The following is a 15,604-nucleotide window of genomic DNA, read 5'->3' as shown; positions in this document are numbered from 1 at the left end:
ACATATAAACAATGTGAAAGGACAAGAAGAAAATATTACTATACCTATGAACTCGTGACTCTTAAACTAAACATTTAATTTCAGGGCTACTATGATTATATGACCTTGAGTATTGTATTATAAAAATTATGTTGTTGCTTCAATCCATGTCTTGGTTTCTCTTGATGTAATTCAGTGTTTTCTCTCCCCACAAGCAACAGCAGAATTTTATAGTGTTTTGTGTTGGCCCACTTAAGTTAGATGCCTCTATTGCACGATCACTTAAGGGACTTGTTTGGCCTCATACATTGTGGTACAAGTGATTATCCTTTCTCTGGACTACATTGTGAGTTTCAAAGAGTAAATAGAATGAATGTAGAGTTATAGTACAGGAAAAAGTTTGAAGTTGGCTGAAGCTACTGCCCTTTTACCTATAGGAAGCTCTGGACCTAACTGAGATTTAGCTGTCTGGAAAAAGAATTACTGAGATTTTTATCTTGTTTTATTTTTCCTCAGTAATTAGTGAGAATTGCTGCCATTGCTGATAGCCAGGCATCTATATTTTCTTTCTAAAAAGAGTTGTTTCTAGTTACAATCATCTTACATAAACTGTAATTTTTAGATACAAACTGCAGGGCATTTTTTTAAATCGTATAATCATAGAATGGTTTGGTTTAGTAAGGACTTTAAAGATCATCTAGTTCCAACACCCCTGTCATAGGCAGAGACACCTTCCACTAGACCAGGTTGCTCAAAGTCCCATCCAGGCTGGCCTTGAACACTGCCAAGGATGGGGCAGCCACTTCTCTGGGTAACCTGTTCCAGTGCCTCACAACCCTCACACTAAAGAACTTCTTCCTAATACCTAATCTAAATTTACCCTCCTTAAGCTTAAAGCCATTCCCCCTTGCCCTATCACTCCATGCCCTCGTAAAATGCTGCTCCCCAGCTTTTCTGTACACTTTAGGTTCTGGAAGGCTGCTATAAGGTCTCCCCTGAGCCTTCTCCAGGTTGAACAAGTCCAGCTCTCTCAGCCTGTCTCCGTAGGAGAGTTACTCCAGATCTGTGATCATCTTCATGGCCCTTATGTTCTTTTATGCTGGGTGCTCCAGAGATGAATGCAGTACTCCAGGTGGGGTCTCACAAGACCAGAGTAAAGGTTGATTTTTGTGGTAAAAATCAAGATAGATAAGGTCTCCACTATTCTGTGGAGCTGTTCTTTATGCTTTTCATTGTGATTGCAGTGCTACTTAGATGAGATAATTGGAAAAGTAAATGTTAACCATGAATACCAGAGACTTTTTTTTCCCCTCTTTTCTTAGTGTTGCATGCATATCAAGAGTCCTACAGACTTCGAGTGGCTGAAACAATGTAGATTTTACTTTAATGAAGACTCTGATAAAATGATGATTAAGATCACTGATGTGGGTTTCACGTACCAGAATGAATTCTTGGGCTGTACTGAGAGGCTTGTCATAACGCCTCTTACAGACAGGTGAAAAAGACTGATTTTATTTCTTTATTCTTTGATGCCAAAACAAGAGCAGTTGAGTGATTCCTATTGGATGCAAAATAAATCTCTGCAGAGTATATCTTTCACAGTCTTAGCAAAGACAATAATTTTGCATGGAATATGTGACTGTTTTTGTTTCTGTGCCTTGCAGCATGAATAAATTCCAGCTTAATTTTTGCCACATATTTGCATGATCCCCACAGATGTGATGTATGGGACCCTGATTCTCATGTATGTGAGGCTAGTACCTGAGGATCAGGTGCATTCAACAGATAAAATATGCAGAGAGTGATACAGCGTTTACAGGCAAACTAATGAGAATAGCTAAGAAAGAATAGACAGGAAAAACTTTTATACAGCTGCAGTGGATAGGAGAGCTTTGATCTAGAAAGATGTTGAAAGAATTGTAGTATTACTAACACAGAGGTCTACCTACCCAACTGGAATAACACAAAGAATACTTTGTAAGCTACTATTGGAAAATAAGGGCATTGGTTGTTTCCTTTTGTTTTGTTTTTAATTATTGCCTACAGAAAATCCCAGGGCTTCTCTTTCGATACAGCTGTTAGCTGGTGTTTTACTGCATTACACATAGAATTTTCATTTATGAAAATGGAATGCACTGTATGATCAAATTTTAAAGGTGATTGAGAAAGGAAGGTTTAGCTGTCTTTCATTACTGTACTCCACAGTATAATGTAGTTCAGCACTGCTTCAGTTAAAGTAATTCAGGAACTAAGCTAACCAAAGTAGATTAGTCAGCATCTCTGTATCTTCTCTCTTCCCTTCTTGTGACGGTTCACATGGTTGATTATTGAAGATTATCTGCTCTTCCATTTTATGTAGGAAGAGACAAACCTTAATAGTATCTACATCAAAGGCAGAGTGAAGGGTTTTCCTTCTTACTGACTTAAATCGTAATTAGAGGCATGTCATTTTGGTAGTTTTCTTGACTCCTTAAAACCAGACTTCTGGTAATACACTTGAGTAAGTTCCCCTGTTGCTATACGGAAAACTCTGTGCTGCAGCCTCATTAAGTGATGACAGACTGTTGCCTTTTAGATGTTATATCACTATGGCTCAAGCTTTAGGCATGAACATGGGTGGAGCGCCTGTGGGACCTGCAGGAACTGGAAAAACTGAAACCATCAAAGACATGGGACGGTGCCTTGGAAAATATGTAGTGGTCTTCAACTGCTCAGACCAGATGGATTTCCGAGGACTTGGAAGAATCTTCAAAGGTAAGATATTTGACAAAAGGGCCAACTGTATTCTGGGGTGCATTAAGTGCAGTATAACTAACCAGTGAAAAGATGTTTGTCCCACTGTTTACAGCATTGGAGTGGCCTCACCACAAGGTGAGTTTTGGGGTCAAAAGTGTAAGAACAGCAGGTGGTTTTCAGCCTTTTAATAAATGCAAATAATTAATATCTTGTTAGGAATGTAAAATATATTTGCAACACTGTCTCCAAGAAAGGTAAATGTCTGAAAACATAAGGCAGTTTATGAAAAGATACATAAAGACACTTAAAATAATCAAGGACTACTGCCAGTACAAGAGGAAAAAGCTGTGAAATTTATTGCTGAACTAGTAGTATGCATTTGATTCTGATTTCAGTATTTTGTCTCCTTCAAATATCAAAGTTCTTATCAGTTGAAGGAAGTGCATGACAAGCACTATATATCTTAAAAAAAATTGGCACAGCTCACTGAAGTTAGATTCAGACAACATTTATTTTTTTTTGGTGCCTGAAATCAATATGTGTCAGTTATGGCAGATGTTGAATTGGAGATCAAGTCGAGGTCTTTGACTGTTGTATTGTTGCAAGTGACTGTGTTGATGATTTTTGTTTTGTTTTCCCCCACATATGTGGAAGAATGCAGTTCTGACACAGACTGACTCCTAACTTCTTTCCAGGTGAAAGCAGCACTATTGTTCTTTTTAAACTCTGCAATCAGCTATTGACAACCCATCATATTTTCAGACTGATTACAGGGATTTTTTTTGAGGGGCTGAAGAGGAACAGGAAAATATTAAAGATACTAAGAGAAGGAGAAGAAAATGATGGATATAGTGTACTAGACAAGCTTAAGGGCTTCTGGAACTTTGTGAATTCTTGATTGAAAAAGAATTAAACTCTTCTCCTGTCCCTTTTCCAATCCTCAAAAATAAACCTCTTCCCCACCCTACCCACAAGGTAGATTACCCTGAATTTTGGCTTATGAATTGAAAAAAAAAAAAAAGGGTTAGCAACATAATGGTCAGATGCTTCATTGTCTTTCTCTTTGAAGGTCTTGCTCAGTCTGGCTCCTGGGGTTGTTTCGATGAATTCAATCGTATTGATTTACCAGTACTATCAGTAGCTGCACAGCAAATTGCAATTGTGTTGACGTGCAAGAAGGAATGTAGAAAAAGCTTTATTTTTACTGATGGAGATAATTTGGAAATGAATCCTGAATTTGGCATCTTTCTAACTATGGTAGGTATTCACTAGGTTTCTAATATGCCAGTGATGATTGCAGAATAATTGTTTCTAACCTGGTATGTTACATGTACTTGCCAGTTCTTTTGTTACTCAGCTCTTAGAACTCACTGACTGTTTGAGATCACTGAGCATTACTTCACAGATAGTTTGCAGGGTCTTGTTTCAACAACATCAAGCACATGCAATTAACAAATTGTAAAAACAAGTTTTTAACTAAATGCTAAATTAATTCTGCATGCTATGTTCTAGTTCTCAAAGTATTCTTTTTTTCCTACAAGTACAGAAAAATGGCTAAAGAGATATAGGGAAAAGTAGTCAGTAAAAACGGGACCTATGAGACAAATGTAGGTGTGATTCAAAGCCAAAAAGCTTTTTGTCAAACCAGGTTACACATTCCTTTGCTGATTTTTCTGTTTCTGCAAGGTGCAGTCAACTTCATAATCCATTCTTCTCTCCAGAATCCAGGATATGCTGGAAGACAAGAGCTTCCTGAAAACTTGAAGATCAACTTCCGTTCAGTGGCTATGATGGTTCCGGATCGTCAAATCATAATTCGTGTCAAATTGGCTAGTTGTGGTTTCATTGCTAATGTTTTGTTGGCGAGGAAATTCTTTACACTGTACAAACTGTGTGAAGAACAACTGTCAAAGCAGGTGATTATTTTCATATGAAGAAAAATATCTTAGGGAAAATCTGTATATGATGTCATGACTTATTAGTATCTATGTGAAGAAAATGAAAAAGTTCATGTCCACTAAATAAGCTAAATGACACCTGTGGTTTAGTAGTGCAGCCTTCTGCTGTTGTGGAGGATTAACTCCTGCTACAGGTTTAACTCCTGCTACAGGTTATCTGTACAAAATGGGTCAGTCATTCAAAACACTGTTTATTATTAAGATTTATCTTTAATGAATGGTGAGGATTGGGGCAAATAAAGCTCTTATATGCTGGTTGGTCTTCTAGAGTGGTTTGAGGCATTTGGTTTGTGCTGTCTGTGCTTGTTTAGATGTTTCTCAAATAAAGGCACCTTCCAAGATCCACAGATGATGCATAATAATGCTGCTAGTTTACTTCTTAATAGTCCTTGAGAACCTTATCTTGGTTCAAAGACTTGTGATTACCTTTCTTTTCTCTGTCACACCTTACTGTTTAACAGAGATGGGGAATGAAGTTGCCCATAGTCATACAGCCAAAGAGTAGGATTCTAAGAGGCATTTGTTCCACATGTACCACTTCTCATACATATCTACACCTTAAATGATAAATAAGAATTGTTTGATCCTTGTTAATGCAGGGAAAATTTTCCCAAACTTTGCATATCTTCTAGGTGCATTATGATTTTGGCTTGCGGAATATATTGTCAGTGCTACGAACATTAGGAGCAGCAAAAAGAGCAAATCCCACAGATACTGAGTCCACCATTGTCATGCGTGTGCTAAGAGACATGAACCTGTCTAAACTAGTAAGTTCCAAGGTCCTGGTGTTGTGGTTTAAGCTCAGCCTGTAACTCAGAACCATGCAGCTGCTCTCTCACTCCCCCCTTTTCTTCCCCCCACTCCTGGAGGGATGGGGAGCAGAATCGAAAGAATGTAACTCCCATGGGTTGAGATAAAAACAGTCCAGTAACTAAGGTATAACACAAATCACTGCTGCTACCCCCAGTAATAATAGTGATAAGGGAAATAACAAGGGAAGAGAATACAACCGCTCACCACCCGCCAATCGATACCCAGCCTGACCTGAGCAGTGATCTAGCCCTTCCAGGTAACTCCTCCCAGTTTATGTACTGGGCATGATGTGCTGTGGTAATGGAATAACCTTTTGGCTAATTTGGGTCAGGTGTCCTGTCTCTGCTTCCTCCCGGGTTCCTCTTCTCCCTGGCAGAGCATGAGACTCAGAAAGTCCTTGGTCAGAGTAAACATTACGGAGCAAGAACTAAAAACATCAGTGTTATCAGTGTTGTTCCCAGGCTAAAAGTCAAAACCACAGCACTACACCAGCTACTAAGAAGGAGAAAAATAACTACTACTGCTGAACCCAGGGCACCTGGTAAATTAATTAACTTGCACTTTGGAACAACATGTTTTTCTCTGAAATACTGTTTAAATCTTTTGAGATGATCACTAGAAGATTGGATGCGGCCTTTACACTGAAGCTAGCTTGGAAATGTTCCATTCTCTCTGTGTTGGGTATTGGTTTTGGCTGGGCTTGGGTTAATTTTCATTGCTGTACTTTGTATGGGGCTGGGAGGGAGTGAACAAGAGGTTTTGTGGTGCTTGGTTGTCTACCTGGGAACAGCTTGAGTTGTTCAATTTTTTTTTTTAATATATTGCCTTTGCTACCTGCAGAAATAAGCAACCAAACAAAAGTTTATGGAGTAACCCCTTGAGAACTTTTAGCCTAAAGTATTTAATAATTCTTTTGAAATAATCTGTTATTCATAGTAATGAGTAATATTTGTCTTAAATAGCTAACAAAACCTCTTCTGTTGCTGTGTTACTTCATCTCCTTTATAATTTTTTTCTACACCTTAGACAAATAACTTACTATTCGTATAAATGTTGTTGCTAAAATCTACTTTAATAAATTCAGTTGGTTTATTTTCTGTAACTTTTGATTACTGGAAACATCACATCTCCTGCTAGGTCTTTAGCACCTGGAGTGTTACAATAGGTGTTTTCTTTCATTTTCAAATATTTCTTCAGCTTTGATATAGTTAGGGATTTTTTTTTTTTTTTTAACATGCTATAATAAATAATGTTTTAATCTGTGTTCCCCCCCACCCCACTCCCTGGTTTTCACTAGATTGATGAAGATGAACCCTTATTCCTGAGTCTAATTGAAGATCTGTTTCCAGATATCCAGCTTGATAAAGTAGGCTATCCTGAACTGGAAGCTGCCATTGATAAACAGGTAATGTTTGTCTTGATCTGTGCTGCTGTGGCATAACTATCAGTATGTGACATCTAAGAAAATCATTGCTTTTGAATCTACCCAGCTGGTAATAATATGTTTTACTCTTTAGAGGAAAAGTAAACTTTTCCATAAATCTTTACCACTGGTAGATTATTATTAACCTTGTTTTTAAAGGTGTCACTGAATTGTGATTGTCGTGTCCTGTGGTTTTCTTGTGAGTCATTTGTTGTGACCACTTAGAAAAACACGTCTACATTCCCTAGCAAGTTGGGGGGGAAGTGGAAAAGAGAGCAAAGAAAGGGGTCTTGATCATTTAATAAACTATTTAGTTCAGTTTAGTTAGTTTATTATTTAGTTTAATATATTGTTTAATAAATGAAAGAAAAAAAGAAAAAAGAAGAGCAAATTATGCAAAAGCAATTGCTCACAGCAGACCAATGCCCAGATAGTCTCTGAGTAATGGCTACTTTGGAGAAAACTCACTCCAGTTTTATTACTAAGCATGGTGTTATCAGTGTAGTTAAACAATCATTAAACGTCCCTTCCAACCCAAACCATACAATGATTCTGTGGTATGGAGTATCCTTTTGGCCATTTAGACTCAGCTGTACCAGTTGTATCCCTTCCCAAACTCTTGCTCACCTCAGCCTGCTAGCTGACTGGACTGTGTGAGAAACAGAGGTCTAGATGCTGTGTAAGCACAGTTCAGCAATAGCCAAAACACTGGTGTGTTATCAACATTGTTTTGATCACAATTATAAAACATGGCAAAATGGAGAAACAACCCAGATCCATCCCAACCAGATCCAGTACATATGTACAACTGTTAACAGGATCTTTTGTCAGGTCTACTTGTGAACATCTTTTTTGATAAGGGAAATATCTAGTCTATACATTTATCGTAGAATCCATGAGTGTTAGAAATTGTCAAGAGAAGATAAATCTCCAGTGATGGCATGGAACTGCCTTGTTTTATGTAAAGAAAGAAATCAGTTCAGTTACATTCTATTAGTAGCATCATTAGATTTTGGATATATATTACTGTATATATGTGGTCTCTGGAAAAAATTCAGAAGGCTATATTCTATAGTGGAGAGATAGGCAGCTTGACTGGTTTGGTGTCAGCTGTGAGATCTGTTAAGATGTAAATGTATCCATGGAAATGGTGCCTCTGATGTCTTTGTTGTGCTTTGCAAGCTCCATTGCTTCAGCAGTTGTGTTCTTCATGACGATGAGGAGTTAGCGACAGCATATACTTTATGGTTGGTGTTGGTGAATTCATCTTGTGCTGCCTTCTGTTCTTGGCTTCCTTGCAGATTGAGATAAATAGGTTGAACTGACATGAGCTTTGATAAGTGAATAATATAAGAAGTGGTAGTGCCAGTTACATAGTTACAATTGACTGTGACGGTAATTTTAAAAACTGTTTTGTCTTATTGGTAAAAAGTTAGTCCTTTTTTTACTGATAATATTTTTCTGAGATTATTTTTGAAGCATAATTAAAAGCAGAAATCATACTTAAAATATAGTTGTTATTTTGAGAGCTTCACTTTTATAACATGATCTTGAGCTTTTAGTATATTTTTGACTGTCAAAAAACATATAGTGCTCTATGAATCCTTAAGAAATAGTTCTAGCTTTTCTCTACTGGCTAAAATCTATTTTTTTCACTTCCAGCTGAGTCACTTTCACAAGCAACAGCAATATCATTACAGTGAGACAACTTCTTTAAGCTTGGAACTAGCAAAAATTAGTAAACAAGCATATGATACCTGATTCTAAAGCATCATGTCTTTTCTTAGAAGTATAATATTAAAAGGTTACTCAAAGCTCTGCCTGTACACTGAGAATTAACAAAATGCTTTACAATAAACTTTTGACTATTGTAAGAATTTAGAAACACAAATCATCATCATAAAAAAGCAACTGTTCTGAGAGACAACTGAAAATGCTGTATAGCTATGGAAGACATTGGTAGCAAAAGTGTTTCTAAAATTCTTGGCTTTTCCTTAAAATTATATTTTAATCCTAAAAAAAAAATAACGTTTTAACCCTAAGAAGATGTAAAAAAAAAAAAAAAAAAATTTTTCTTATTTTATTTTTCTGAATACATGTTTGAGTACCAAATTTCTTCACAGAGAGGGTAACAAGGTGTTGGAAGTTGGATTAGGGAAGTAGTGGAATCACTGTCCCTGGAAGTGTTCAAAAACATGTAAATGAGGACCTCAGTGATACGGTTTAGTGATGGTCTTGGCAGTCCTGGGGTAAAGGTTGGACTTAATGATCTTAAAGGTCTTTTCCAACCTAGCTGATTCTATCTATCCCTTCTTTTTCCATTTTTTTTTTTAATATACACAAAAACTTTACAACGAGTGTAGTCTTCTGCTGAAGATTTATGTATTTATTTATTTATTTTTAAAGCATCAAAATATCTTGTGCTCTGAATTACTAGTAATTTGATTTTCTGTCACTTTCTATAGGTGGAGGAAGCTGGGCTTATTTGTCATCCTCCTTGGAAACTGAAAGTTATCCAACTTTTTGAAACCCAGAAAGTAAGGCATGGATTGATGACACTAGGACCTAGTGGTGCAGGAAAAACTGTTTGCATCCACACTTTAATGAAAGCCCTGACAGGTATGTGAATATTTATGTTGTAAACTGTTATTAAACTTTAAACCATGTTGTTTTTTCATAGAAAGCCTAAATTACTTCACTGTGAGAACATATTACTGGAAGAAACTGTTTGTGTTGTATGATACTAATTTTTGTGGTAGTACCTTTTGAAAGCTTGAAAATGTCTGATGTTGGAAGTCGTACAATACATATCCTATATTCCAAGTTATGAACTTATATCAGAAGTTCTTATTCTAGAAACACTGAGAAAGATGCGCACTTTCTGGGTAGACAGCTTGGGCAAGTGATTAAACATCTCCCAGGTTTGGCTGAGGTAATGCTGAAACCCTCCCCTAATCATAAGTATTTAGCCCTCTTTGAACATGATTCACAAGACAGTGTTTTTATCTGCAGTAAAAAACAACTGCTTCTGTCCTGTGTTGCTGCTAAGAGATCCTGTTTTAGGCAGTGACAATATCTTCAGGGATATTAATTTTGTGTCCTGGCTGGAGGCTTGAGGAATGTGTCTTCTTGTCCTCTGTATTTCTAACCAAAAATATTAGTAGAAGAACTTCTGTTTGATCTTATTAAAAGCTCATAGCTGAGGGAGAAAAAACACATCACTTGATGTAAGCTTGTGTTACCCCATTTCACAGGCTTCAGTGGGCTGCTTATACAATTTTCCAGAAATGGATAGTTTCTGCAAAATATTACTCAGCCAGTTGCCAGTCTCTCATCTGTGCAGTAACTTAGTGTGCTTAAGAAACACTGTGAGCTCTGCATTGCAGTGTAAAGAACTGTTCCATTTTGGGAAAAAAAACAGAAAGAACACATAGTAGTGTTATACTGTTTTCCTATATTTTTGTAACACTGAGATGTGAATTACTACCAAGATAAAGCTGCCACAATGCTCTTTTTCAAGCTGATCTTCTAGTATAACTTCAAGAACTGTAAAACTACAGTGATTTGCCAGGCTTCTCTCTTGCATGATAGTGAGCTGTGATTATAATTAAGATTTTAAGATAAGCCATTTTTTACCCTTGCTCTTTTAACATTATTGGTTCCTGTGTAAGTTTTAATATTAGGTTTTCTAAAGATGTCTGGCATAGGATTTTTTTTAAACTGTTCTTAATGAGGCAAATATAAAGGCTATATGATCATAATATGGCTAGATAGAAGTTGGCTGCCTAAGAGACTTCAGAGGGATATGCCAATATGATATACTTTTTCTATTCCAAAATGTATACAGATACACAACAGGAAGAAACAACAGTCAACCATGTGGAGCATTTCTCTGGTTTTTAGTCACTGGGATTTAAAAATATATATCCAAAAAAAGGCTTTAAAACTCTATTGTTTGGTAAGCCTGAAAAATATTAAACAAAACCTTGAATCAATTTTATTTTGTTGTTCTCAGTTAATCTATGAAACATGAATTGTACTTTCAGAAGTTTCAGAACTTTTTTGTACTTGAAATTTTGATGGCTGCAGTTAACAAATATTGATGTATAGCAAAAGATAAATTTTCCAAGTAAATACATAACCTCTTATAATGATGAATGCATATTAAAATGTACATCTGGGTGTAATGATTTTGAATTTGTCAAAGTTCTCTGACTGTTGAAAATAAAACACAAACTAACTAATGATCTGCCTTCTTAGACTGTGGACAGCCACATCGTGAAATGAGAATGAATCCTAAAGCTATAACTGCTGCACAAATGTTTGGTCGTCTTGATGTGGCAACAAATGATTGGACAGATGGAATTTTTTCAACGCTCTGGAGAAAAACTTTAAAAGCCAAAAAAGGTAGAATGAAAAACAGTTCTCTTCAAAACAAACGAAACAATCAAGCTTCAGGACATCTCTCTAAAGCATATTAGCAGACTTTTTTTTTTGTACATACATGGAAGCATTGGATATATTGCTGCAAATTGCTGCAAAACCTTCTGTCTATTGTATAGTCTCTGTTTTAAATGCTTTGTGTTCAAACTGTGTATTGTAGCAAATACTGCTTTACTTATCCCTGTTTTTCAAATGACAAGCCCTTGATGGAAACACAGGGAATGTGAGTGCCTGTTTCCCCAACAATGGTATACTATAAAAAAATTTTGGTGCTGTCAAGATTTCTACCTGGTATTCAGGTGCTGTACTAGAAGGGTATGAATTTCCTTTGTGTCATACTTGCTAGCCCTGCACATGCCATAGTCCATGTCAAATTGCACTAGACAATTCTATTTAGGCAACCAATTTCTGCCTGAAGTAATGCTAGCATATATTCTTAGATTGATACATTAACTAAAAGATAGTTGGGTGCTAGTGGATTCTTCCTTGTATTGTCTGAATATTAATATGTGACCTTATCATTAGGCCTTTAAGGAAGGACTAAAATTAAGAAAAGAAGGGATGAAAATCCTAGCTTATGTTGTCTTTTCTAGTTTTTAAGGATACAGATACTTTTAAAATAGAAAATACTTTAGGATTTGATTTTGTTGGTTTTGTTTTAAATCTAGAAATTGTAGCACCCTTGATAATGTAGCATAGCATTAACTGCTGATTTTTCTGTTTTTCCCTTTAATGTGAAATAAAAATTAGCACAACCATGTGACTTCCTCAGATTCGCTATTTGTAACACTTCTGTAATGTCTCTTATGAAGTGAATTCCAGAACATCTCACGACTGTAGCTATGAAAAACCTCCAAATATAAAACTACTTGCCTCAGAAATGAGAAAGTTTCTCATCTGGAACCTTCTTGGTTCACATGCAGCAATGCATCAAGTCACCTACACCTAGATGATAAGGGCTTGCTCTAAAGGCAGATGAGAGTGAGACTCTCTCTGAATAAGGGCTATCTAGCAATGCACAGCAAAGGAAGTTGGATCAAGTTTATAAGCAGGAGGAAGAACAGCAAAAATCTTCCCCTTACAGATCTCTTACTTATGAAAGTGATTTTTTCAAGAGTTCCTTTCATTTAATCTCACTACAATACACCACCTCTTTGGAAACAAACAAATTGTGGTTTTAAATAGTCCTGTAGTTTCTGTCTTCTTTATGTTGTTTTGTGTAAGTTGAAATAAACTTGATTTATTAGTATGTTGAAGACTGGATCCATAAAACTGCTTCAAACTATTGCAAACTGATGACTTATGATGATAAAACTTTTATGTACTGGCAATGGATAATTTTTATCAGTGGGTGGTGAAATGAAGTAATTGAAATTGGGAATGGAAATGGTAATTGTATTAAAAGATGAGATTGTAGCTGTGTGCATGAATTTGGAATTAGTTCAAAACTTGTCTGCAGAGAGACAAACTGGTCCTTGAAAGAAACTAAAACTTCCTCAATAGGTATTTTCATCTGTTATTTATTATAGGTGACCATATCTGGATAGTTCTTGATGGTCCAGTTGATGCTATTTGGATTGAGAACCTTAATTCTGTTTTGGATGATAACAGAACACTAACTCTGGCAAATGGAGATCGAATACCTATGGCACCAAATTGCAAAATAGTCTTTGAACCTCATAATATTGATAATGCCTCTCCAGCAACAGTTTCAAGGAATGGGATGGTATTCATGAGCTCATCAGTTCTCAGCTGGAGCCCTATCCTTGAGGTATGATAGCTAAGTGATTAGGTACTGGAAGTTTTACTGGTTACTTATTCAACACTTCACTGTTGTTACTTTAGGACCTAATTTTGTGAATTTTTGCTACGAAACACCTTTTACACTGTATAAACTTATAGGTCAGCATTTAATACAGCAATGTTTCTGGTATTAGTTTATACAAGAGTGAATAATGTATTTTTTCAGGAATATTGTCAACATATTACGCTTTTAAAAACATAGACATCTCACTTTACGGAACATTTGTAATTCAAGGTATTTTATACACTTGAAGATCAACTCTGTTGTCAAAATATCAACTACGCTGCAACCTCCAGTACAGCTTCAGACCAAGGAAGAAGAAAGAATTTACTCTTACAGGCTGATTCAGGAATATAGAAATCCTCAAAGAAAAACATTTTATTTTGCCTTATCACTCATGATTTACCTCCTCACTTTAAAGCGATATGCAGACTAAATTTAGTTGTGTTGAAGTAAGTGTTGAACGCAAGTAGTTTCACTTAATCCATGACTTTATGCTTTTAATTTATTTTGGTGGCAGCAACGGTCAAAAGGAAAACAGATCATGGGTTGTTTTGTTTTGTTTTTTGCTTTTGATTAACTAAACAAATTTTACTCATTTCAGCCATGAAACAACCATTCCAATGTCACTTTCTTGTTCCCTTGCCCCCCCCCCAAATAATATTTTGTTATAAAATTGCAACCTATGGTGATTTATCATTTGAGCCAAAAACATTTATTTGGTTTTTGTTTCATTTAACTACTAAATAAAATATCTTGATCAGTACATCTCTCTTTAAGTCTATTTTGGACCTTACAAACTTTTCTACTCTACCCCTAATATTTTATGAATAGCTGGTGAATTTCCAGATGTCTATTTTAAGGAGTTCTGCCTTTCATTCTTTGGCACTTTGTTTCCCACCTACCTGTTTCTAGAAACCTTTTCTGTATATCTAACTACTTGTAATCAGTCCTAGACCTTCTTTATTTTGGGCAGTAAAAGATAAGTTTCAAAATATTATAAAGGTCAAAGTGTATAAAGGAATCACAGAAACACGAAATATTTGAAGTTGGAAGGAACCTTTAGGGACTGTGTAGTTGAACACACCTCGCGCGTTGTCAGCTAGAGTAGGTTGCTCAGTACTATGTCTTATTGAATTTTGAGATGAAGACACCAGAAGCTCACTGAGAAGCCTGTTCCTGCATTTGAAAACAACCACCTTTTTTTTTCTTATGTTTAAATGGAATTTATTTAATTTAGATTTGTGCCAAATTTATTTTGAAGCTTGAGAATCTACAAGCATTTTTGCTGATGAGCGTATTTCATGTAAGAAATACATTCATGGGATGTAAACGAGAAGCATTCTGCCACACAAATGAGAGAAAGCTTCTAGGTAACTTGTAGAAGCAGGTTACTATGTTGAGCTAAAGACATGAAACAACAAATCCTGTCCTATGATTTTGAGAAATAGGTAATTTTAACTGGGTTTTGTTTATCCAGCATTACAGATACTGAGATGCGCAATAAAAAAGACACATACCAGCAGACATCCCCTCCTGAAATCCCTTTTTTCTGCAACAGCCAGATGTTTCTGGGGTACCCTGTACCACTACTAGACACTAACACTGTACACAGTGAATCAAACTTGTGTTTGATGAATATGAAATTCTTTCTTTGCAGTATTAAACAGCCACTGTGATTAAAAAAAATATTTGAGAATAATTATTTTTGCGTTGTGGAAAAGTACTTTAAAGTACTTTTTTCTCCAGTGTCCATGTTTAAGAGCCAGTAGGAATTATACATACTTGAGTAAAGTTTGATCTTCTGCTAGCCAAACACTAACCAACAGGCAAGGAATCTGGGCTTCCACCCCCCCACCCCCCCCCCCCCAAAATCAGTGTTCCATGCTCCCTGGACCTTTTTAATTACTAGAGTTAAATTTACTGATACTTGCATTGGGAACTAAATTTATTTTCTCACCATGCTTTGTGACAGGGATTTTTGAAAAGACGTTCATTCCAAGAAGCTGAAATTCTACGTCAGCTGTATTCTTCTTCGTTCCCAGACTTATACCGCTTCAGCACTCAGTGTTTGCAATACAAGGCTAAAATGCTGGAAGTCTTTGTGATTATGCAGAGCATTAATATGCTGCAGGGTCTTATCCCACCTAAGGTAGTGTGGATTATTTTTCTGTATTTACTTAATTGAATGGAGATAATTTTAAGTCATGAGGTTATGTAGAAAGGCGATTCTTTGACAACTTGGAATATTAATGAATACGCAGGTTAGTAAGGAATTCTTCTTCTTTAGAAAGTAATAGCTATGATGTGCCTTCTTCCATATTTGGTTTTGATGTTAAGCGCTGACGTGTAGCATGCATCAGATTGCATCTTTCCTTCAGATTTTTTTTTTTTTTGTGGATTATTATCAGATTATAAACTGGAATTCAAACAGATTAAATGCTGTAA

At 36.1% G+C, this 15,604-nt stretch overlaps 1 protein-coding gene across 1 annotated transcript in view; it reads left to right on the top strand.

Annotated features, from left to right (window-relative positions):
* DNAH5 (dynein axonemal heavy chain 5) overlaps nt 1-15,604 on the top strand; it is a 120,557-nt gene that overhangs the window by 46,966 nt on the left and 57,987 nt on the right. The window contains exons 35-44 of the mRNA XM_061449235.1: nt 1,302-1,474; nt 2,555-2,733; nt 3,785-3,972; nt 4,437-4,631; nt 5,306-5,440; nt 6,784-6,891; nt 9,375-9,528; nt 11,170-11,316; nt 12,882-13,123; nt 15,132-15,308. Of these exons, the coding sequence (XP_061305219.1) occupies nt 1,302-1,474; nt 2,555-2,733; nt 3,785-3,972; nt 4,437-4,631; nt 5,306-5,440; nt 6,784-6,891; nt 9,375-9,528; nt 11,170-11,316; nt 12,882-13,123; nt 15,132-15,308 (1,698 nt within the window). The remainder of the gene's footprint in view (nt 1-1,301; nt 1,475-2,554; nt 2,734-3,784; nt 3,973-4,436; nt 4,632-5,305; nt 5,441-6,783; nt 6,892-9,374; nt 9,529-11,169; nt 11,317-12,881; nt 13,124-15,131; nt 15,309-15,604) is intronic.

Source organism: Pezoporus flaviventris, unplaced genomic scaffold (assembly GCF_033815535.1).
Source record: "Pezoporus flaviventris isolate CSIRO_AGI_PZ_B2104156 unplaced genomic scaffold, CSIRO_AGI_Pfla_v1 ptg000007l, whole genome shotgun sequence".
In the NCBI taxonomy this organism is placed as follows: Eukaryota; Metazoa; Chordata; class Aves; order Psittaciformes; family Psittacidae; genus Pezoporus; species Pezoporus flaviventris.
The sequence above is the reverse complement of the archived record's forward strand: the minus strand, read 5'-3'. Positions and strand labels throughout refer to the sequence as shown.